The sequence below is a fragment of the Podarcis cretensis genome (assembly GCF_951804945.1).
Source record: "Podarcis cretensis genome assembly, chromosome: Z".
Classification (NCBI taxonomy): Eukaryota; Metazoa; Chordata; class Lepidosauria; order Squamata; family Lacertidae; genus Podarcis; species Podarcis cretensis.
Window position 1 is genome coordinate 48,320,915 of NC_137184.1, and position 21,995 is coordinate 48,342,909.

Here is a 21,995-nt window from a genome sequence, read left to right on the forward strand (position 1 = left end):
GTAGCGTAGTGGCAAATTCAGACATGCAGAGTCATTTCATAATAGTCACAGCCAAGGCAATTTCTAAGATTACAAACCTGCTAAGATTCTAAACTAATCTCATGGTTATAGCATAATTATAACTATGGATACATTGCAGCCATCAGTGCAGCTCTCCCTGTGTTGCCTTTCAGCAACAACCATTTCCTGGGCACATGAGTACAAGGGCAAAGGATGTGGAGGGCTCCACTGTCTCCTCCTGGAGTGACTTCACTCGTGCCTTCCTTGAAGCTCCCTTGTATGTAACATGCACTGAAGCACCTTGTGTTTTCCGTGGTCCTGAATGCTCAGCTTTGGCACATCCTGAGGATGAGCTCTCATAGGCGCCATGATATGCAAAGGTCTTGTTCCTTTAAGACCACATAGAACCTTAATTCTCAATAATGAGGGGACTTCCGGGTTGGCGCCATCGCCGAATGGCGGACTCCCTCCGAGCTCCGGAGGGAGCCTGCTCGGCAGGGGCTGGGTCCTACCGCGCCGGCGACGCGGGGACCCTTAAAAACCATGGGCGCTGAAACCCATGGACATGGTGACTCGGCTGGCACCCCGACCCGCGAAGGAGCCTTTTTAAAGGCTGCGGAGCGGGTGACAGGGGGGGGTGGTGCTTTGAGTCCTTCGCTTCCCCTGCCGAGCGAAGCCGCATGCCATTCGATGGAGAGCGCTGACTTCTTCTATTGAAAATCTGGACTTAAAAGAATAACCCGTGAGTAATCGGAACCTGGACTAAAAAGGGGGATAATTTTTTTAAAAAAAATTCGGAGCGAGCGGGGGAGGTGCAAAAAGGAAGTCAGCCCCCCCCCCTGTTGTAGAAGAGTTAAAGCAAAGGATTTGACAACTAAGATCGAGTGCAACCCTACTTTGACAAAGTTATTAACTTCGCGAGGGAAAATCATAAGACTGAGCTGGAGGAGAAAGGTGGAATTGAATTGAATTAAAAAGCAACCCACCCACCCACCCCCCCGGAACCCTGGGAGCGATTTGTGAGAGCGCCGGGAGAAGAGAAATAGAGGTTTTGACAGCTGTCAAAGAGCTGTCAAAGCGGAAGAATAAAATAGAGAACTTTGTTACGAGGACTTTGCCGGTTACTTTTGTTACAAATTGGATACAAATTGTTACAAACAAGGAATAACAAGTTATTTTGACTGGTGGACGTGATCTGGAAGGGAATTTAGTTATTGCAAACCACCTAGAGGAGCCGAGGGACATTACAAGTATTGTTGGCGTGGAATTTGACCAGAACTCTCTATCTCCTGGGAAACTGCAGAAATGGAACATTATTTTGTCTACAGAGGTCTACGCACTAAAGGAGACAATAGATTTATCTATTGAAGAATGAAAGGGACTTGACGTAATATTTTGTCCTTGAATAACAAGCCTCTGCAGAGGAATTAGAAGCTTTTGGAATTGGAACATTTGTGCAGGAGAGCAGGGAGAAAAAAAAAAAAGGAGGAGTGAGATCAACAAGAACAACAAGAATAATAAGAACTGGACAAAGCTGGAAATGGGAACATTTGGGACATCCAGATTTGACAGGTTTAAAGTAATAAAATTGGAGCTTTTACTCCTAGATATAAAAATCTGGATGGAAGAAATGGGCCTTTTTTGAAACAGACTCCTTCCAAGATTGGACATTCGAAATTAAAGATGACTGGGAAAGGACTATGGTTTAGAGAGATGTGGGAACTCCAGGAAGACATCAGACGTCGAGGAACATTGGGAACGCAACCGGGAAAGGAGGGAGGGAAACTTGGAATCCAAAGGGTGTAAAATTATTTTTTTATTTTTCTTCTATTTTAATCTGTATTGCATATTAAAGGGGGGAACTCGCGGAAGGGAACAGGTCGATTTTAGGGGATGGGAAAATATTTTTAAAATTGAGTCAATGATAATAAGTTTAAATTTGGGATAAGAATTTGTTGAAATTTTTTTTTTTATTTGTAAGAATTGGAATACAGGAGGGGAGGGGAGGGGAAGTCCCGAAAAGATGTTATTGGGAAAAAGATTTTAAAATTGGATGTTTTGTTTTTTTTATTCTTTTTGTTGTAATTGGAAAATCTTAATAAATATCATATAAAAAATAATAATAATTCTCAATAATGATGGAATTCAAGGTGGAGAATACTTTTATTTTTATGCATCTTTATTATTTGTAAAGGGAACCTTTGTATGAGTTAACATTTTATTATCCCTTTGGAGCTGTGCTGTATCTCTGTATTTTTATCCTTCCAGGTTGTGATGCTTATGGTTTACATCTTATACTCTATACAAATCTATACGGTTTCTTTTTTTAATGACCATATGATTTAAATCACATGGTTTCCCTGCCAAGAAGCTTGGGAAGCATAGTTTACCTCCACAGAACTACAATTCCCAGGATCCTTCACAAACTACAGCTCCCAGGATTCTTTGGGAGAAAATAATGGGCTAAATAAGCTTTAAACATAGGTGTTCTGCACAGTCAGTGCCAGGTTATAGAAAGCCCTTGGACAAGACATCCTCTCTCTGACTGAGCCCCCTCCTCTCTGCAACAAGTCCAGGGGGCTGTTGCCAGAGTCAGAATCCTAGTGGCAGTACCTAGGGAAATGCTGGTTTCTTGAGGCTGTGCTTGAGCCCAAAGAATCCCTTACTCTAAACACGATTAAGGTTGATTCATAGTCGGTGGCTACCAACAGAAAGAATGACATCACATTTACACTAATTTGGGGTTTCTCATTTACATGTTTGCCCAAAGTGAGCCTCCATAGGGCAAAGAAGATAAGCATCAGTGGTTTGGTCCAGGCCTCAGTGATTCATTTGTTTTCAAGCTGTCACTTGAAGTACACAAAATACAGTTTCTGAAAGGAAAACAATAATAAGAGCTTTGAGAATTCTGGAGGTGATCCAGCTCCATTTGTGAGATGGAACAGTTTCATTAGATTAGGCTTCTCTGGGAAGCACAAATCGTTTTAGGAAGCATACTGATCTACTCTTAAAGGTTTTGAAGAACATATGGATCCATCTTCAGCTGTGTCAGACCATTGGTCCATAATGGAGCAACAGTAGTTCCCTGGTAGAAGACCTGGCAAATGATCTGAGGTTCAATCCCCAGTATCTCCAGGTAGGGCTGAGAGAGACCCCTGCCTGGAATCCTGGAGAGCCACTGCTACTGGTCAGTGTAGACAATACGGATCTAGATTCACCAATCATCTGACTTGGTATAGGGCAGCTCTCCGTGTTTCTGGGTGCAGTTGGCTCAGGGTTTCTATCTAGCAGAGGCTCTCCACAGTTCCAGACAAGGGACATTCCCAGCCTTGCCTGGAGATGCTAAGGATTGTACATCTTCATGGAATTGAAGAACAACATGGAATTGGCTGCCCCAAGGGACAGTGATGGCCACCAGCTTCAATGGCTTTCACAGAGGACCAGGCTATCTCAACAGCTGCTAGCCAGTATGGCCATGTTCTCCCTCCAGGGTCAGAGGCCATCTGCCTTTGAATATCAGTTGCTGGGACTCCCAAGTGGGGAGACTTGCTGTTGCCCTCAAGTCCTGTGGGTGCCCTTCCCATTAGGGCATCTGGTTGGCCACTGGAAGAACAAGATGCTGGACTAGATGGGCCCCCTTTGGCTGAGGGCCTCAGGAGGCATGTTACCCACCTGGGACCTAAATTATGGAGAGTCCTCAAGAACACTTTCAGCAATCCTGTGTTTGTAAGATTTTCTAGTTCCCAGTGGATAGCTCCACTATCCACTCTTAAGGTACAATCACTGGGCTCAAGACCATTGATCCAATGTGGCTTAATTCTGTGGTAGGATTTAGGTTTGCCTTCTTTAGGTGGGTTAAAGTGCTGTTACCCTGGTGCAACAATGCACTTTCAAAAAGAAGCCGGCTGCTGCATTTAGGCAAGTAACAGAGAATTGAATGGGCAAATGTTTGATCAATGAAACACCTCACCAGCAAATGCTCAGTTAAACATCATCTAGAGGAGTCCAGGGATCCTTTTTTTATCTACTGTATTTATATCCCAGTTTTCTCTCCAAGGAACTCAAGGTGGTTCTACTGCTCCTCCTTTAATCCCCACAACATTCCTGTGTGGTAGGTTAGGCTTGTAAACTTCATGGCTGAGTGGAGATTTCAACCCTGGTTTTCCAGGTCCCAGTCCAACACACTAACCACTACACTTTCTCTTTTTTAATGTGGCTCCAAACCCCCCTCCCCCCACGAACCACTTGAAAATTGCTGCTGGTCTTAGCAGACCACCTAGTAATTTTTCTGCCTGTTTTATCATTTGGAATGTGCTGTGTTAGGCACTGTATTTTTGTTAACTGAGTTTTTATTTCTAATATTGTATTTTGCTGTATCACAGTCTGAATTCTATGGTATTCTTTTTGCTGCCTCAAAGTTTTGACTTGTGAGGCCTGAAATGTTTGTTCTGTTTGGACTGCTTGTGCCCATGAAGGGAAACGAGGAAGTCAGGTGTGGTAATCTTAGAACTTGGCACTGCTGTGCTGTACATTTCCTGCAGGTAAGATTACATGGAGTTGTGTGTGTTTGTGCAGAGGAATTAAGATGTGTGTGTTTGTACAGAGGAATTAAGATGACTAATTTGTCTTCATGACTAAGTCCATGTTACACTGCAGAAGGTAAATTCACTTTGTCACTGAAACAAGTGCCAAAGAATGTTAGTCCTGTACATTTTGCCTCTACAGCTGGTGGCAGATATGAAAGGGTGGAGTGAGTTCTGAATGGCTTCATTTGATGCATTCCTGAACTAAGTGCTCTTTGTGCAATGCAGGACATGAAGAATTTGGGGCATCCCCATTTTGAGTGGGGCTTGTGCAATAGAGGGTAGGAATAGCATACCTTGAAAGGGAGTGAAGTGGAATTGTGTTGGACTGGTGATTATGACAAGCACTATAACTTTCTACAGGGAAACACCTTTTCCCCAAGCACACTCAGAACCTTTGGAAAGCCATGAATCTGACCGCAAAATTTCAAAATGCTGTTATGTTGCTGAATAAAATGGAAAGTTTGGAGGAAACATGGAAAGCTCAGAAACCCAGCAATCAAAATAAGTTTGCTGTGGAAAGTCTGTACTGAGAATAATGTTGATCTTAGCAAGTCAAGCACTAGAGGAAGAAGGAACAGCAATTCCCTCAGTGTCATTAAATAACAATTTTACTTCCTCATGAAAGGGGCAACAGGTTAGGAAGGGACACCCAACCATCACTCAGAGGCATCCCTCTGACTAATTTCATTGTTTGCTCATTTTGAAGTAGCTAATGAGGTAAACCTGGTGTCATAAAGGTAGATGCAGCTGAAGCTTTTCAAATAAGCCAGCCAGTGGGAGCCATGAGTGTCATTTAGCCAGAACCTGAGTCAGGTGGCAGGGAGAGGATCCTAGTGGTGTGGGCATTTCCTGTTCCATTTCCTTGGGAGATGGGACATCTTCTGGGGGTTTTCCACATGAAGCCCCGCCTGCCAAAGACAACTCTCGAACATGATCCAAGGTCATAGAAGCCCATGCTTAGAACTGGCCAGCAATCCTTTAGTCAAGCCACTTACTGGGTGGGGATTTAGAATGTTGAACGGCACCTGCTGTGCATCAGCTGGGTGCTTAAGCAGGCATTGCTCTCAACTCTCAGCACCCAGGGTTCACCCAGTGCATGGTGGGCCTCCCTCTCTCCCTCTTAGCCTCCAGCAGTCCAGAACTTGGCAGCATGAAGGCTCTGCCCCCCAAAATGTGGGACCAGGGCTTGCTGTGGTTGTGGACCCTCAGCCAGAAAGGACAGAATAATGCTTCAGGAACCGGGACTGGCGAGCCAGGTCCAGAGGCTCAGGCCTGGAACAAAGTAGGTGCTTGATTTACATCCCTATATATGGTTACTGGGTTGGCATGCTTCCGACAGGAGCAAAAAGCTGGTGTGTAATTCAGAGGGTAGGGCTGAGGTGAGAGGAAAGTTTTTTCACCTGGGGCCCACATGATGTTCCACCTGGCACCACTGTCTGCTTCATGCTCAAGTGAGCAGGGATCTTAGATGTTCATGCCCAGATACTAAACCACAAAATGAAGAGCCGTCATCATGTTCTTGAATGACTCTCCTCTGCCTTTTTCCTGCAGAGCATCAAAGTCAACACAGAGTAATTCTTTTTCTGGCTAGCACCTTTAGAATTTGGTGAGTACTGCTGTGTGGTTTGTCCCACATCAGTTCCTAGACTTCCATTTGGAACAGCACAGCTCCCAAGAGTGATAAGGATCTTTGGGGCAGGCTCCTTTTCTGGAAGACAAAATTTGACTTCTTTCTTTCTTTACTAAATTTCTGTCCCATCCTTCCTCCCCAAGGAGCTGGGGACAGCAAACTACAAAGTAAGAAAACAAGGCAATTAAAAACAAAACAAAACAAATAAAAAAAAATCAAATGCACCACAGGACATTTTAAAAATTACAACATCTAAGAAGAATGACAAACAGTCGCACACCCTCACACTTAATAATTTCAAGTTTCTTTGAGCCATCAAATGATTGGGTGGAGAGAAATGTTCTTAAATTCCTTCTGAATGTTAACAGAAGGGAGGAAAAGAAGAGAAACATCCCTTACCAGGGTGGGCATTTCACCAATGGGGGGCCACCACTGAGAAGGACCTGCTGGGGTCAACAGGCAGCAGGCAGCACTGAACCCACCACCACTGGGGTCTCCCCTTCTGATCCTAGGACCCAAGATCGGAGGTATTAGGAGAGGCACTCCTTTAGGCACTTGGGTACCTAAAAATTATCAGAGAGAGAGCTAGACTTGAATCCTTCTCTCTAGGCATCATTGCAAGATACACAGCAGGTATATGGAGCCTGATTTCAATATAAGAGATGCCCCTCTCTACCCTTGCCTTTGACAGAAATGTGTCTTGTTTTGTGAGACCCTCTTTCATCTATAACTGTTCTGTTCCACTTGGAATGGTCTTTACTTGTTGTATCATTATAATAGTTCTACCTGTTTTTCTAACTGTGCAATATGTTGATATAATTCACACTGGGACATTATGATGAAGGGTGGGCAAGAAATAATGTATCTATATTTATAAATTTATTTTTAAATTTTGAACATTGTAGATTTGTCCTGGTCTGGCGCACATGTAATGTATATATGTGTTTCTTGGGGGGGGGGGAGTAGACAGAGCTTTATATTTTATATAAGTTTATTTAAGTGTTTTATATAAGATTCCCCTGCGATCTTCAGACTGTATATAATTTTTATAGTGATTTTATTTATTATTATTTATTACTTTTATCAGTTGCTTTTTTGCAATCAAATGTCTCAAAATAACTTGACGGAAATCAAACACAGCATAGCTGAAAACAGTTGAAAGCCATGCTAAGTTTAAAACATTGATGGTAGGTAAAATGTTCATCTAGCAACCTACTAATACAGACCACATCCTGCCCACCTACTGAAACACAAGCAACACCACAGGAGGTAACCCTTACTTAACTGAAAGCCTTGGCCAGCAGAAACATGTAAAAGCTGTGCAAAGATGGCACCCGGCAATTCTCCCTGGGAAGAGCACTCCACAGGTAGGGGGCCATGCCTCAAGAGGCCTGGTCTCGTATTGAGGCACTTCCACAGAGACATTGTTGGATAAATTTAAAAAGTGATTCCTGGACTGGAGGTATCCCTCCTAGAAACCTAAAAGAAAAGGATGCAAGCTCCAAGTGAGAAGATAGGCCTTTATTAAAATACAGTGGTACCTCGAGATGCGAACAGGATCCGTTCCGGAGCCCCGTTTGCATCCTGAAGCGAAAGCAATCCACGTCCGTGCGTCTGTGCGTGCACAGGTTGCGTTTTGCCGCGTCTGTGCATGATGTCATTTTGACAATCTGCACATGCGCGCACGGCGAAACCTGGAAGTAATGTGCTCCGTTACTTCCAGATCGCTGCGGAGCGCAACCTGAAAATACTTAACTTGAAGCACATTTATCCTGAGGTATGACTGTACAAATGCAAACAGGGCCAGCCCCAGAAGTAAGGAGGAGGCTGCAAAGAACCACATCCAAAGCCATGGGTTTTTCTTTTTTTTACACTTCCAGATTGCACACATCATTTCTATTCAATACTCAAAGGATCACAGCAATCTTAGCTGTTGCAACCCAGTGTCACCATCCTGGACCAGTCAAAGTCATTTGACTCTTCAGATCAGCCCTCACCATAATATCATGTGATTACATCTAACCATTCTTCAGCGTCTTTCTCTGTTAAGACTTTAACTAATTTTCCTGTTGGTTAAAAGTCTTCCAATGTCGCCTTTCATCCATCTGCAAAACAATTCAAGATTAATCACAATTACTGTGTCTAACTGATTCTTTTTTTGTGCACCTTAGATTCTAACAGCTTATTCTTTTCAATGTTCTGTAACGGACATTAGCTACTTACAGTACCTAAAAGCAGCTAGTTCTGTACTGTAAGAGGCAGGTACAGGCTCTTTCAGTTTAGCTAGGCCACAGACTCAAAAGAAAACATAATAACCAAAATACAGTTTTATGAAAGTATTATTTTTTCCAACAACATCCCAAACTCACTCTTGGTGGAGAGGGGTCTGTTAATGTCTCATCATCTTTGTCATCAGATAATGCATCTTTTTGTACGCCCTTACCCTTATTCACCATTTCCTTATCATCTGGGGCAGCAAGTCTGTACATTCTCTTGCACACCTACCCTAAACTAATCTCCATTTCCTCGTTGTTCCTTTCCCTTATCAATGATTCAAAGATCAGATTCTGTAGTTTAATAGCATCTATCGACATATCCATGGAGTCTGCAGGACACAAGAGTTGCAAACCACACTTTGCCAACCTAGCGCCCTCCAGGGGTTGATGTGCATGGTGGTCCATAACCTCTGGAGGGCACCAAGTTGCTGGAGGCTGCCATACATGGCACACTTTTCCCCTAGTCCAGGCTCCACCAACCAGATGTTTCTGACAACTCACATCAGCCCCAAGCAAAATATCTGGGGGAGCCATGCCAGGTTGTTGAAAGCTATGCAGATCTGCCCGTCCTCATCTCTTTTAGGGAAAGGCCATCCTATTTACTCTGGCTTTTATAGTATTCAGAATCCCTTGAATAGTATAGCTGCAGGCCACCATAATCTCTTGAGTGGTGCAAGATTCCAGGGGTTCCAGGTGCTTACCCAGGGTTCATATTTCCTTCGAGAATGAGGCTCAGTGGCAACTGTGGTGTCTTCAGGGCTGGATTTAGGTTTGATGAGGCCCAAAGTTACTGGAGGTAATGGGGCCCTTTATATGTCCAGCTGTCCTTTGTCAACAACAACCCGGTCCTGGTTTTTGTGTTGAATATATGCTATATGGTAATTGATGGACCTAATAGGTAGCTCAAGCCATTTGCACATAACAAAATATGTAGGTTTTATTTATTTTTTCTTATATTTTGGAAATGTACATCCAGGTTTTTTCCTTTATTTTTTTTTGGGGGGGGGCCAAGAGAGTAGGGCCCTAAGCTATAGTTTGCTTAGCTTACACGTGAATTCGGCACTGGGTGTCTTCATGATATATGGGTTATTTGAACATATATACTACTGGAGCCTATGATGGAGGGGCTCACAACATTAACACCCCAGAAGGACTTGTTTCTCCCCTAGCCACAGTCTTGGATTCCAGCAGAAATCAGGCATGGCTCTGCCTCCCAGCTGCCCAGGTTGCAGCCTGCTTGCTTCCAGCTTCTAGCTTGCACACACAACCCCCAACTCTGGTCTTTGTCTTTCTAACTACCAGCAAGTTGAGACCATAATGTCCATATAAAACATACCCTAATAATAATAAAAGCAACACTCAGGCTCTCTACTTAATAAACAAAACCTCAACCTCTCCCTAGTCCAAAAATCATTCACATCAGACCAGCATTTCTTCCCCTTTAATCCCCTACCCCACCCAGAACTCTGGACAGCTGTTGGTGTCATTGGTGGATGGGTACAGTGTCCTCCAGGGATGGCTCCTTGCTCCTGACACAATGGAGTGTCTGCAGTGCCATACAGAATCCTAGGGTGGGACTGTGGCTAGCTGGAAAGCGAAATGGCAGCATAGCTCTTTGTTTCCAATCTAAGCAGACTGGATACCAGCAGTGTTGTGTCCTTTTTGACACCTGGGACACATGCATGTGTGTGCGTATGTGCTGGGCAGGGCCACAGAAGCCACTGCACCAGGCCAGCCATTACCACCAACACTGCTGAGCACATGTCTACCAGGTGCAGAGGGTTCATACAGCCCGTGCACCAGCTCAGCCCTGGCCACCTGAGCCAAGCAGGGCTGTGCCCCTGCCCACACATGTGGAGCCCGGTACACCAATGCAGCTCTTGGTGGGCAAATCCCCCCTGATGCTGGCCAGGCAGCCATTCAGTGAGGGGACTGGGGACGCAGCAGCAGCAGGCAGGGTGGGATGGGACACTCTGTGCAGGGGCGCCTGGCTCACACCCCCATTCTACGCCTGTGATGGATCCTATTGACATCTAATCAAAAAGTTTTACACAGCCTCAGCAAGGTTAGATCTTCAGGAAGAAGTAGAGGGAGCTCTGCCTGAGTCTTCAGAGGAGGTCTCAGATGCTGACATGGCCAAAGGCAACATGAAGGACCAAGAAGGCAGGGAAGTTCTGCTACAATGGAGGAGGACAGAGACTCAGATGTGTACAATAATAAAAAAGGCAGGCACTGGCCTTGGACGGGAGAGCAGCCCCAGCTCTGCTTGAGCAGAAATTTGATATGCCATCTCGCTAAATGTCAGATATTATTAAAGCAGCAAATAATGCACACAATCTTGATCTAACCAATCTGTCGGTAAACAGCCTTGAAACTGTTGTTTAGTTTGTTTTCTGCTCTGCTCCTGTAACCCTGGGAGTGATGGGGGGGGGGCAGCCTGAAACGCACCTGGAAGCCTAGGCAACATTGCTTCTCAAGGGTGCCGCTGATGAAATCTGCTTCCCCTGTTCCTCCTTCCAATGAGATTTCAGGTTCAGAGTTTGAAACCTGAGTTAGCCCATCCTCGATAAAAGTCATGAATGAAGGACAGCCCACCTAGGGACCCTATCTGAATCATTTGGAGCTCATTCTGGAGGAAACACAATGTATGCATTTCACACTTCAAAAGAAATGTACATGTAACCTTGTGACATCCTTCCTGACTCAAAAACAAACAAACAGCAACACAAAAAACCAGACAGCTTCCAAAATGAATCATATCCCCTTCCTGGGCTCAGAAGACAAGGCCTGAGAGTTTGTCCCCTTCTGAAGAAGTAAAGCTGACTCCAAACTGAAAATTCCATGCAAAATTTGATGAAATCTGTGCAACAGTGCAACAGTGATGAAATAGATGCCTCCTCTTGTTGTGTATGAAGATCCACTATGCTCTTGTGCAACCATCTTGCACTCATTGTCAACTGATCTGACAGGTTTCATTGGCCATGGCAGGCACCATTCATCTTCTAGGTTGGTCTATTTTGGAAATGCACCATTCATTTTCCCCCTGAAGCAATATTGATCTGTCTGCTTGGTCTACTTCCATGCTCTCTTGACTGTTGAAACCCAGTGCCAAATTCTCCATACTAATGTGATACCTGCTTGGGAGACCAGCCAGTGCCCAGCTGAAGACTTTTCAGCATTTTAGTTCCTGACTCCTCTTTCTGCATGCCATCCCTTTTTATGTTAAGGACAGCATAGGAGCCAACTCCTATGTGCTGAGGGATCTTTGCCCCCCCCCTAAAATATTTGAGGAGGCCGCCAGGTTGATGGGCATTGCCATTCAAATGGTGTGCATGCACTGTGTCATGTGATTGATTATGCAGGGTAGGGCTTACCTCCTCCCCCCAATATTTTATTCAAGTTGGCACTCCTGAAAGGCAGAGCAAATTGAAACCTGAACCCCATAGAGCTGACGTGGTACCCTTCCACAAGATGTGGGGGTGAGGATTTCATTCCCCTGCTCTGGAACTCTGTCAAGTGAAAATGCCTTGATGCTGATGTTGGACTACGACTCCCATCTTCCTTGATGGCTGCTCATGCTGGCTAAGGTTGATGGAGTTTGTAGTCCAACAACATTTGGAACACACCATGTTGGCTACCCATACAGTCTGATGAAGAGTGCTGGTGAACTCCAAATCTTGCTCCCTATTAATTTTGAATGCAAATGTTGTATTGGCAAGCTGAGATATTTCTATACATACTTTGCATATCTGCGTTCACTGGGTTTGGCGGGGGGAGGGGGGAGCGAGAAACCAGCATGTTCTCACAAACACTTGATGACTATTGCAAAGGAGTCCATAATTTTCTTAGATGGGGGAACTCTTCTTCAACATGTATTGCATAAAAACAAATAAGGAAGGTGGCCAAAGGAGCACAAAAGGAAGCAGTCACATTGGCAAATAATCTGGCAGGATAAAGCATCTATTGACTTATAGCCTCAGTTTCTACCACATGCAGGTTGCTGTTGCTGAACAGGTTTGCGTGCTATGTATTGCAATTCTAGTTAGGCAAGTTTAGATTGATACTTTTTTAAAAATAAAAATAAAAATGGTTGCATCACCAGAAAAACAACTCTATTAACCACACAAGTCAGAGGATGCACTGAGGACCATAAGAAGGAAATTGGAAGCATTTCATGAAAAAGTGCACTTCTCCAGTTAAGCCACCATCTAAGGATGGCTGTCTGTGATGCTGGAGAGCTGCTGCCATTCAGTGTTGGTGATACTGGCCTGGATGTGCCAAGGATCTGACTCAAAAGGGTAAGATGACTTCATTTGCTCATGTTGAACACCTTGAGATTTCACACACCCACCCACGCAGGTATATGGAGCAAATTCCAGCTGGATATGGAAGTCTTTTATGTTCTATAGAAAAGCCTTTTCAGTGGCAGCCTCATACCTAGTGAGCCACTAGCTTCTGTTTTCCCACAATAAAATTCATATCTCAGCACCTTTCCCAGCCTGGTGCCCCCCAGATGTTTTGGACTACAACTCAGGTTAGCCAAGGCCAAGCTACTTTATGGAACATCTTGCCTCATGAAATATACCTTGCTCCTGCATCGATACCCAAAGACCGTTGGATTCTGGCAGACTTTTTACGTTTTAGCCTTTTTTCAAACACCAACCTTGTCACCTTGCACAATTATTTTATATTGCTTCAAATGTCATTGCAATGTTGAAAGCCATAAGCCGCCCGATGTGCTGGTTTTTTGCACCAGAAGAGCAGGAAACAAAGGTTTCAAAAAAGAAACAGATTGTGCTGATGTGCCACCACAATATTTTACCAGAATTTATGAGCAGGTCAAAGAGAGTGTATGTGCACCGATTCAACCTCCTTTGAAAATGACTTACATTTTGAGTATTTCCTCGTGAATTGTGACATTTATTGTTTCTTTGAAAGCAAAGATTTGGAGCCGCTTGCCAGGAGAAGGTAGGCTGGCTCCTCACCTTCAGTGAAACCTGGAAGACCTCAGCAGCATGTATAAGGCTCAAGAAATGTTTAGGAAGCCCCATTCTGCGGCCAGAGGCCTTAGAAGTATTTTTTGGCACATTCCCAACCCCAACCCCCCAATTAGATGGGAATGTGTTGGAAACTAGATGGTTGGACTGAGACACCCTAGAGAAACTTCCCCCATCAACTACTGAACGGCTGTTTATGTAACAGCACAGGAACAAGAGGAAGGTTCAACATTCCCAGGAATGTGAGTCAATCAAAAACTGAAACTGCCTGGGGAAATTGAAAGAATGATTCATGGAAGAATCCTTGCACTGCCCAGATCCAGGAATTTTGGAAGAAGGAGGTGGACGACAGTGGCCTTGAGTATCTCATAAGTAACAGCAAGTCCTGTTGCCTCTCATCTGAAGAGCAGAGCGGTTGCGGTTTTCTTCCCCATCTCGGCACTGGGCTGAGCAAAGAGATTTCAAGCACTCTGCCCATCCCAGCGCTGTGATGGGGAGGAAATTGTCCCCCCAGGCCCTTGTCCTTTGCTGAGGATTTGACAGGAGAGGGGTTGCCAGCTGGTCACTGTGGTGCTCTGATGTGTGCATGTGAGGTGGGAGTTGGCAGTGACCACAGCCATCACTAGCCCCAGATGGGAGGCGGGGGGCCCTTTGGCTGCGGGAAAAAGGGTTGGTCACTGCTGCCATCTCTAATCCCAGTGAACCCAGACATGTTCTGCACCGTAATGCAAAGCGGTCTGTGCATCCTCCTTTGCTGCGCCATCTCCATTGTGGGTTTCTATCACAGCGTCAGAAACCCAAGACAGGGGCAGCCTGTTCCTCTGTATCATTGCCAAGTCCAACGATGCTCAACTCGGCTGATGTCAAGGATGATAAGGATGGGGAGAAATCAGTCTCACTTGCATTCCAAGGCGAATCTGCCTGATTTGCACATGATCCAAAACACAACTTTCCTTCCAGATTCTCCAAATTCTGCAGTGCACTTCTCTAGCCAAGTAATGTGTACAAAAACACATTCACTTGGGTAAAGTGTGCCTAAAATGTACTATTGGTTAAAATAACATGGAAAGATGCTAAAGACACAGGCCCCTTCGATGTCTATTTCAGGACTCGCCTTATTTCTGTGGCTGTAAGTTGTTTTAAACTGTCCTTAGCCATTGTGTTGTAATGGTTGTAACTGCCACAAGAACATAAGAATAGTCTGCTGGATCAAGCAAGTGGCCCAACATCCTGTTCCATAACCTCCAACACTTCTCCAATGAAAATAGGGATGTCCCATCCACAATCAAATCAGAAACTGGGATGGCTTCTCTAAATCAGGGACATCCCTGGAAAATAGGGACACTTGGAGAGTCTGCTGTTCTCACAGTGGCCAACCAGATGCCCCAGTGGAAAACCCAGAGGCAGGATTCGAGTACAAGAGCACTTTCCCCTCCCTAGGAGGGCAACCAGAAGCACTTTTGCCTCTGACTGTGGCGGTAGAGCATAGCCCTCCTGGCGAGTAGCCATGGGTAGCCTTCTTCTCCTTGAGTTTGCCCAATCCTCTTTTAAAGCCACCCTAGTTGATTGCCTTCTGGTGGAGCAAGTTCCACACTTAGACTATGTGCTGCTTGGAAAAAATACTGTCTTTTATCTTTCCTAAATCTTCCAGGATTCAGCTTCATTCAATGTCCACGAGTTCCAGTGTTATGAGAGAGGGAGAAAAACTTTTCTCTACCCATTTTCTCCATGCATTTGACTGCATGCCAAGCATAATTTCACAAACTTCAGTCATGCTGCTCCTTACTCACCTTTTCTCTAAACTAAGAAGTCTCAAATGCTACAACATTTCTTCAGAGGGGAGTCACCCCCCACCCCTTGATTATTTTTCAGTTGCCCTTATCTGAACCTTTTCCAACTCCACAATAGCCTTTTTGAGGTGAGTCGGCCAAAACTGTCCATATGACTCCAAATGTGGTTGCACCATAGATTTCTATAATGGCATTCATGATATCTACCGTTTTATTTTCAATTCTTTTCCTAATGATCCCTAGCATGGAATTTGCCTTTTCTACAGCCACTGCATACTGGCTCAACATCTTCATCAAGCTATCTCATATGAAGGTCTGTCATTTCCAGTTCAGATCCCATTAGCACATATGTGTATCACTTCACACTTGTTACCACTGAATTGCATTTGCTATTTTACTGCCCATTCCACCCGTTTGGAGAAGTCGTTTTGGAGCTCTTTGCAATCTCTTTTTGTTTTAACAACCCTGAACAATTTAGTGTCATTGGCAAATTTGGCCACCGCACTGTTTGTTCCTAACTCTAGATCATTTATGAACAAGTTAAAAAGCACAGGCTCCCATACCAATCCTTATGGGACTCCACTTTCTACTTCTTCCAGTCAGAGAACTGCCCCGATACCTTGTGGTAAAGGGAGGGCTAATAATAATAATAATAAGCACTGCTCTGCAAAGATGTCCATATTAGGCAAGATTGTATGCAAACATTTGTATATTGGGAGAAATTCACACTAAAATCAGATGAATTTCCATGAGGACTTCAAAAAATCCACAAACTAAATTTAAGGTTGGAAAATGAGTACAGGCAGCTTCCAATTTTCACAGGGGTTACGTTCCAAGGTACCGTGCATTTAAGCGAAATCGCATATATTTGAAATACCACTGGAAAAGTCCACCCTCACTCTGCCCCTTTCTGTGAAGTTTACAGCAGGTCACTTCCAGGTTCCGCACTATGCACGTGTGTGCAGTTGCACACATACTGAATGCGTGTGAATGGGGTGTGTGTGCCTGTAACTGATTTAGCACAATTTTAGCATTTTTGTCAAGCCAATGGTGCACACTGCACCATTAGAGTTAGAGTTAGAACAGGGATGGTTAGCTCTCTCTGTGTTGTTGGACCACAACTCCCATCAGCCCCCACCAGCAGTACCAATGTCCAGGGAGGCTGGGAGCTGTAGCCCAGCAACATTTGGAGAGCTACAAATTCCCCATTCCTGAAGGGTTTAAAAAACAAAACAACAACAACAACAACAACAACAACAACAACAACAAAACCCTGATTGATCGTGCTGTGCTGCATCATGGTCCTGGTAGTTGCTCAACCACCAAGTCTTTCCCACCCACACATATTCATAGATTTCATTAAATCTGAGAAGCCAAATACCGTATTTTTTGCACCATAACACTCACTTTTTCCCTCCTAGAAAGTAAGGGGAAATGTCTGTGCGTGTTATGGAGGGAATGCCTACGGGTGGCATGCCTACGGATTTTCCTCCTCTAAAAACTACGTGCGTTTTATGGTCAGGTGTGTGTTATAGAGTGAAAAATACGGTAAATTACACAGAAATATACAATATGAGTACAGTGGTACCTCGGGTTAAGAACTTAATTCATTCTGGAGGTCCGTTCTTAACCTGAAACTGTTCTTAACCTGAGGTACCACTTCAGCTAATGGGGCCTCCTGCTGTCGCTGCCACGCGATTTCTCTTCTCATCCTGAAGCAGAGTTCTTAACCCGAGGTACTATTTCAGGGTTAGCGGAGTCTGTAACCTGAAGCGCCTGTAACCTGAAGCGTCTGTAACCCGAGGTAGCACTGTAATAAAAAAAATCCCAGGTTGACAAAATTGATGGTGATACAGAACTGGGGTTATCTTTGGTCAGAGTCCGAATACACATGTGCCTTTGTTCTGCTTAAGGTAACTCCTGAAACTATGTCTGGACGAGAATTGGAATGCCAGGCACACCCATTTGGCCTGGAAGCAACTTGGAGCTCTCTGTGTTGAACTAACCTTGCTTTGACAGTCACTCAGCTCTGCAATTCCATCACCTGGGCAGCACCTCTGTTTGACCACATACTGTTTGACCTGGGTGTTCTCCTTCTGCCAACCTGCTTGTGTAAGGGCTGCCTCTCGCATATGTCAGACGGGGTGCCCAGCCTGGTCTTGTAAGACAGTCACTCATCTCCACCACAATGGCATCTAAGTCCCTGGCATGCACTCATTGCTCCTGCCAGCACTTTTCAGGGAAGACTTCCTGTTAAGGGACACCTCGCTTCCATGAGTGGCATGTGGGCAGACTTGCCCTACAAGTTGATTTACTCTGTGGATCTTGCATTTTCCACCTGCAAGTTGAGGGATGAGAACCTGTCTGAAAGTGTTTGGGTGAAAACAGAAACAAGTTGGCTGGCATACCTGTCCCTTGTCCTAGGCAAGAGGGCAGAAGGTTCCAGTGCAGTGAAGAAAAGAAAGTGCTATTTTGAAACCCCTGATACAAAGGTCTCCTAAGCATAAGAACACAAAGGTGGCTTGCTGGATTAGGCCAACAGGCGCCAATCTAGTCCACCTTTCAGTTCTCACAGTGGCCAACCAGGGGCCCGTGGGAAGCCTGGAAACAGGAACAGAGAACCAGACCACTCTCCCCACTTGTGGTTTCTAGAAACTGGTAGCCAGAGGCTGACCGTGGAAGTGCAGCACAGCCATCACTGCTAGAGGCTACTGGCAGTCCCCAATAGCCTTCTCCTCCATGAATTTGTCCAGCCCCCTTTTAAAACCATCCAAGTTGGTGACCATAACTAACTCTTCCTGTGGGTGTGAGTTCCACAGTTCAACTAATATATTGGGGAAAGTGTTACAAAGTGAGGAAAGATAACTTACAGATCTATAAACAGCAGCTGCCATTTATTCTTAAAAGAATCAATTATGAATTTTCCTTTTCTCATTCATGTTTGGTTATTAGAAGGGTGGGGACTCCCCCCTCCTAAATGTCACAACTCCATGGCACAGAAACAACAAGCTTTCCCCTTCGCTTTCAGCATCAGTTGCAGCTTGGAACTGGCCTCCCCCAGTTAATCGACTTGTTTTGTTACTTAATTGCCTGGTTAATCTGCCAATCACATGGATTTAAGGCTGTAATCCCAACACAACCATTCCTGGGGATAACATCCGCTGAGCACCTTGGGGCTTGCTTCTGAATAAACACACATTTATTTGTTATCTCTTTGCTTACATTTATATCCCACCTTTTTCTCCAAGGAGCTAAAGCAACTGGCCCAAGGTCACACCCAGTGAGTGGGGATTTGAATCCTGGTCTCCCAGGTCTCAACCCAGTACTCTAACCGCCAGAGTTTCCAAAAACAACTGAGGACATTTGCTGCTGTTGTTCTAACAGTCTTTCCCAGCTGGATAAATGGGTCTTCACTGTGAGTTGTATACTTTGTATGGTTTTGGTTTTGTTTTAAATCTGCTGTTTTTTATATTTCTAACTAAGTTGTTTTTTGCAGGTTCTAGTGTACATTGCCTGAGACAACTGTGTAGAAAGTGAATAATAATAGCAGCTTGATTCCTCCTCACCCCCATAACTCCAAATCCTGCTTGAGCTGGCTTTCAGACTCCTTCTTGTAAGGCCAAGCCCACCACTCTCCACCCAGAGAAAATGCCAGAAGTCTGTTTCACAGCAGTCACCATAGCCTTGCAGTTGCCAGCCTAGTTACACACACTGGTTATATTTTTTTAAAGAAGGAAATAATGTAAATATCCCCCGGACACCCAGGTTTCCCCCACTCCCTATGAGGATTAAATTCTGTTTATCTTGCAGTGTTGACACTTTGCTTTCTGGGCACCTTGTGCTTGCACCTTTAAAAAGAAAGGAACAAAACACCACAGTAGCATGACATCATTAACATTGCAAAATATACTTTCATCCTGCTAAGCAGGGATGAACGTGACTGCACAGTGCGGTTGGCATCAGGGCGTGTTGCCAAGTAAATACAGATTATCTCAGAGGAGCCTTCCATAATCATTAAGGCAAGATGCCAATAGAGTGTTTGTTTTTTAAAAAAAAAAAATAATCATAACAAAAACCTTGCACCAAGCCTGGGGTTGTTATAAGCCTAAGGGCTGTTTGTTATCCACCTGAGGAGTAGGGTTTCAATATCATTGTTCTGTGGCAGCTCCTTAGCAGTAGAAATTCCTCCCCATGCCTCTGTGGAGGAAGTCAAACTGCTGTGTTAGCAGCACTGAGGTGACCCCTCAGGGGCACAAGCTTGGGCAGTGTGTCTGGAGGTCCTGGGCTGCCCAGCTGGCAAGACCCCTCCCTCTCGGCCTCACTGATGGGGTCCAAAGGAAAGCAGAGCAAGACGTTGGGCACCAGCTTGGCTGCAGGAGTTGCCGGAAGGTGACGTACAAGGCGCCACCCAACCCTTCTTAGGGACTCCAGATTTCTGTAGGTTTACTCCTTAGCCTTTTCTTCTCCTGAAGATATCTTGCAAGGCAGTAGAGGTTTAAGATCAGGGTTTTCCTTCTCCTAGATGGGCTCCCTTCCCAGGTGGATGAGCCCCATCTGCTGTGTGTGGGAGGGGGATGGCGAACCAAGACATCTGGGACCTGAGGCAAAGTACAAAATGGTGGGCCCCCTCCAGGGAAGAAGGGGGGGGGGTGAGTGAAGGTCTACATTGGGAATAAGGGCAGTGGAATCAAATCAGGCTTACCTGACAGTTGAAGTGAGAATCAAAGGCCTTTGTGGGGTGGCGACCCAGTAGGTGCAGACCCCTGGAAACCCCAGAGGGAAGCTCCCATCATTTCCTCCCTAGGGTGGGAGGAAACCAGTAGTGTCTCCTATTTGTCAAGAGGCCATTGTAGAGAAGGTGGGGGTGGGGAGACTTCCAAACAGAATGTTGAGTCACCACAGCCATCACTGTCATTATGGAAGTGGCAGCAGCAGTGGGTGATGCATTTATTGGAAGCCAGATTTGCTGCCCCTGTGGATCCTGCCACCCAAGTCAATTGCCTCATCTTGCGAGTGTGGTGTAGTTGTAAGGAGCGGTAGACTCGTAATCTGGGGAACCGGGTTCACGTCTCCGCTCCTCCACCTGCAGCTGCTGGGTGACCTTGGGCCAGTCACACTTCTCTGAAGTCTCTCAGCCCCACTCACCTCACAGAGTGTTTGTTGTGGGGGGAGGAAGGGAAAGGAGAATGTTAGCCGCTTTGAGACTCCTTAAGGGGAGTGAAAGGTGGAATATCAAGTCCAAACTCCTCCTCCTCCTCCTCCTCTTCATAGGAGGGCCAGCCCTATTATCTTGTTTGAAAATAGTTTTAACTGGTTCATCCTGAGAGGGGCCAATAATAAACTGAAATACAGTGGTACCTCAGGTTAAGAACTTAATTCATTCTGGAGGTCCATTCTTAACCTGAAACTGTTCTTAACCTGAGGAACCACTTTAGCTAATGGGGCCTCCTGCTGCCCGATTTCTGTTCTCATCCTGAAGCAAAGTTCTTAACCCGAGGTACTATTTCTGGGTTAGCGGAGTCTGTAACCTGAAGCATATGTAACCTGAAGCGTATGTAACTCGAGGTACCACTGTAATAATGATAGCTTGGAGCAAATTGGTTTCTTTTTAGGGCTAGTCTTCAGAAAACACTTTTGTTACTATGGGCAAATGATAGCCTTTTGCACTTCTGGGCAGGAGGGCATGAATCTCAAACACCTGTGGGAAGCTGAGTGGGTGACTCAAGAAGCAGGTCTTTTATTGTGATTACAACCCTATCTCCCAAGCAATGCTTGCCTTGGCTACTTTGCTGTGTAGCTTTTGGTGCCTAGTTAAAACCCAGCCTTAATTGCATCCTCCCCCCGGACATTTGCTGCTTTCTGTTCTGCTTATGATGTCGTTGTTGTTGTTTGCTTGACAATGAAAAACCATTGCTACGTTTAATTTTGGATTGATGAATGAGCAGCTAGGAGTTATGATGGAACCTCTGTTTTCAGAAGCAGTCTACATCTGCTTACCAAACGGTGTGGACATATGACAGTGAGGGCTCGTTGTCCTCTTAAGTCCCTCTTGTGGGCATCCCATTGGAACAAAGGAAATTGCATGTGCTGAGTCAACCAATGATCCATCACACTCAGTACTTGTCTACATTGACTGGAAGCAGCTTTCCAGGGTTTCAGGCAGGGGACATTCCCAGCCAGGTGTCACACCTGGGGCCTTAACATGCAAGACAGATGCTCTGCTACTGATGTATGGTCTCTTCCAGATGCATCAACTTGCCAAGTCAAGTTAGTTTTATTACGGCAAAAGCCAGCGACACAGAACACCACAAGATCAAACAAAAGGAAATCAACAACAGCATAAAAAATAAAAAAAATTACACAAGGGAACTTCGCAGTGTGCCATTCAACAAAAGAGATTTATGCTTCCTGATTGCTAAAGGGCAATCAACTTGCAAGAAACTGGATTCTGACCTAGTTTGGGCTTTGGTCTGGCCCAGCAGGGTTCCCTTATGTAAATGTAAATATACCGTATTTTTCGCTCTATAACACACACCCGACCATAACACGCACATAGTTTTTAGAGGAAGATTTTGTTATACAGTTGTATACCAATTTAATCTGTCTCTTAAAATTTATTCTGGCAGATTTATGCTGCAAAGGTTATTAGTTTTAGCCCTTGATGGTCACGAGGCTTGCAACTTTAATTTCCATTACTTCTCATTTTGCAATAAATG

At 44.9% G+C, this 21,995-nt stretch overlaps 1 protein-coding gene and 1 long non-coding RNA gene across 4 annotated transcripts in view; one reads left to right on the top strand and one right to left on the bottom strand.

The window, feature by feature from the left end:
• LOC307208314 overlaps nucleotides 1-21,995 on the bottom strand; it is a 44,002-nt gene that overhangs the window by 14,831 nt on the left and 7,176 nt on the right. Inside the window, exon 3 of one of the 3 annotated variants that reach the window (XR_013835071.1) lies at nucleotides 6,181-6,376. The exons of the other annotated variants lie outside the window; for them this stretch is intronic. This is a non-coding gene — a long non-coding RNA (uncharacterized lncRNA). The remainder of the gene's footprint in view (nucleotides 1-6,180; nucleotides 6,377-21,995) is intronic. 3 annotated transcript variants of the gene reach the window in all.
• The window catches only part of SLC6A14 (solute carrier family 6 member 14), a 54,132-nt gene continuing 37,445 nt past the window's right edge, over nucleotides 5,309-21,995 (top strand). Inside the window, exon 1 of the mRNA XM_079962792.1 lies at nucleotides 5,309-5,868. Coding sequence (XP_079818918.1) covers nucleotides 5,683-5,868 — 186 coding nt within the window. The 5' untranslated portion in view covers nucleotides 5,309-5,682. The remainder of the gene's footprint in view (nucleotides 5,869-21,995) is intronic.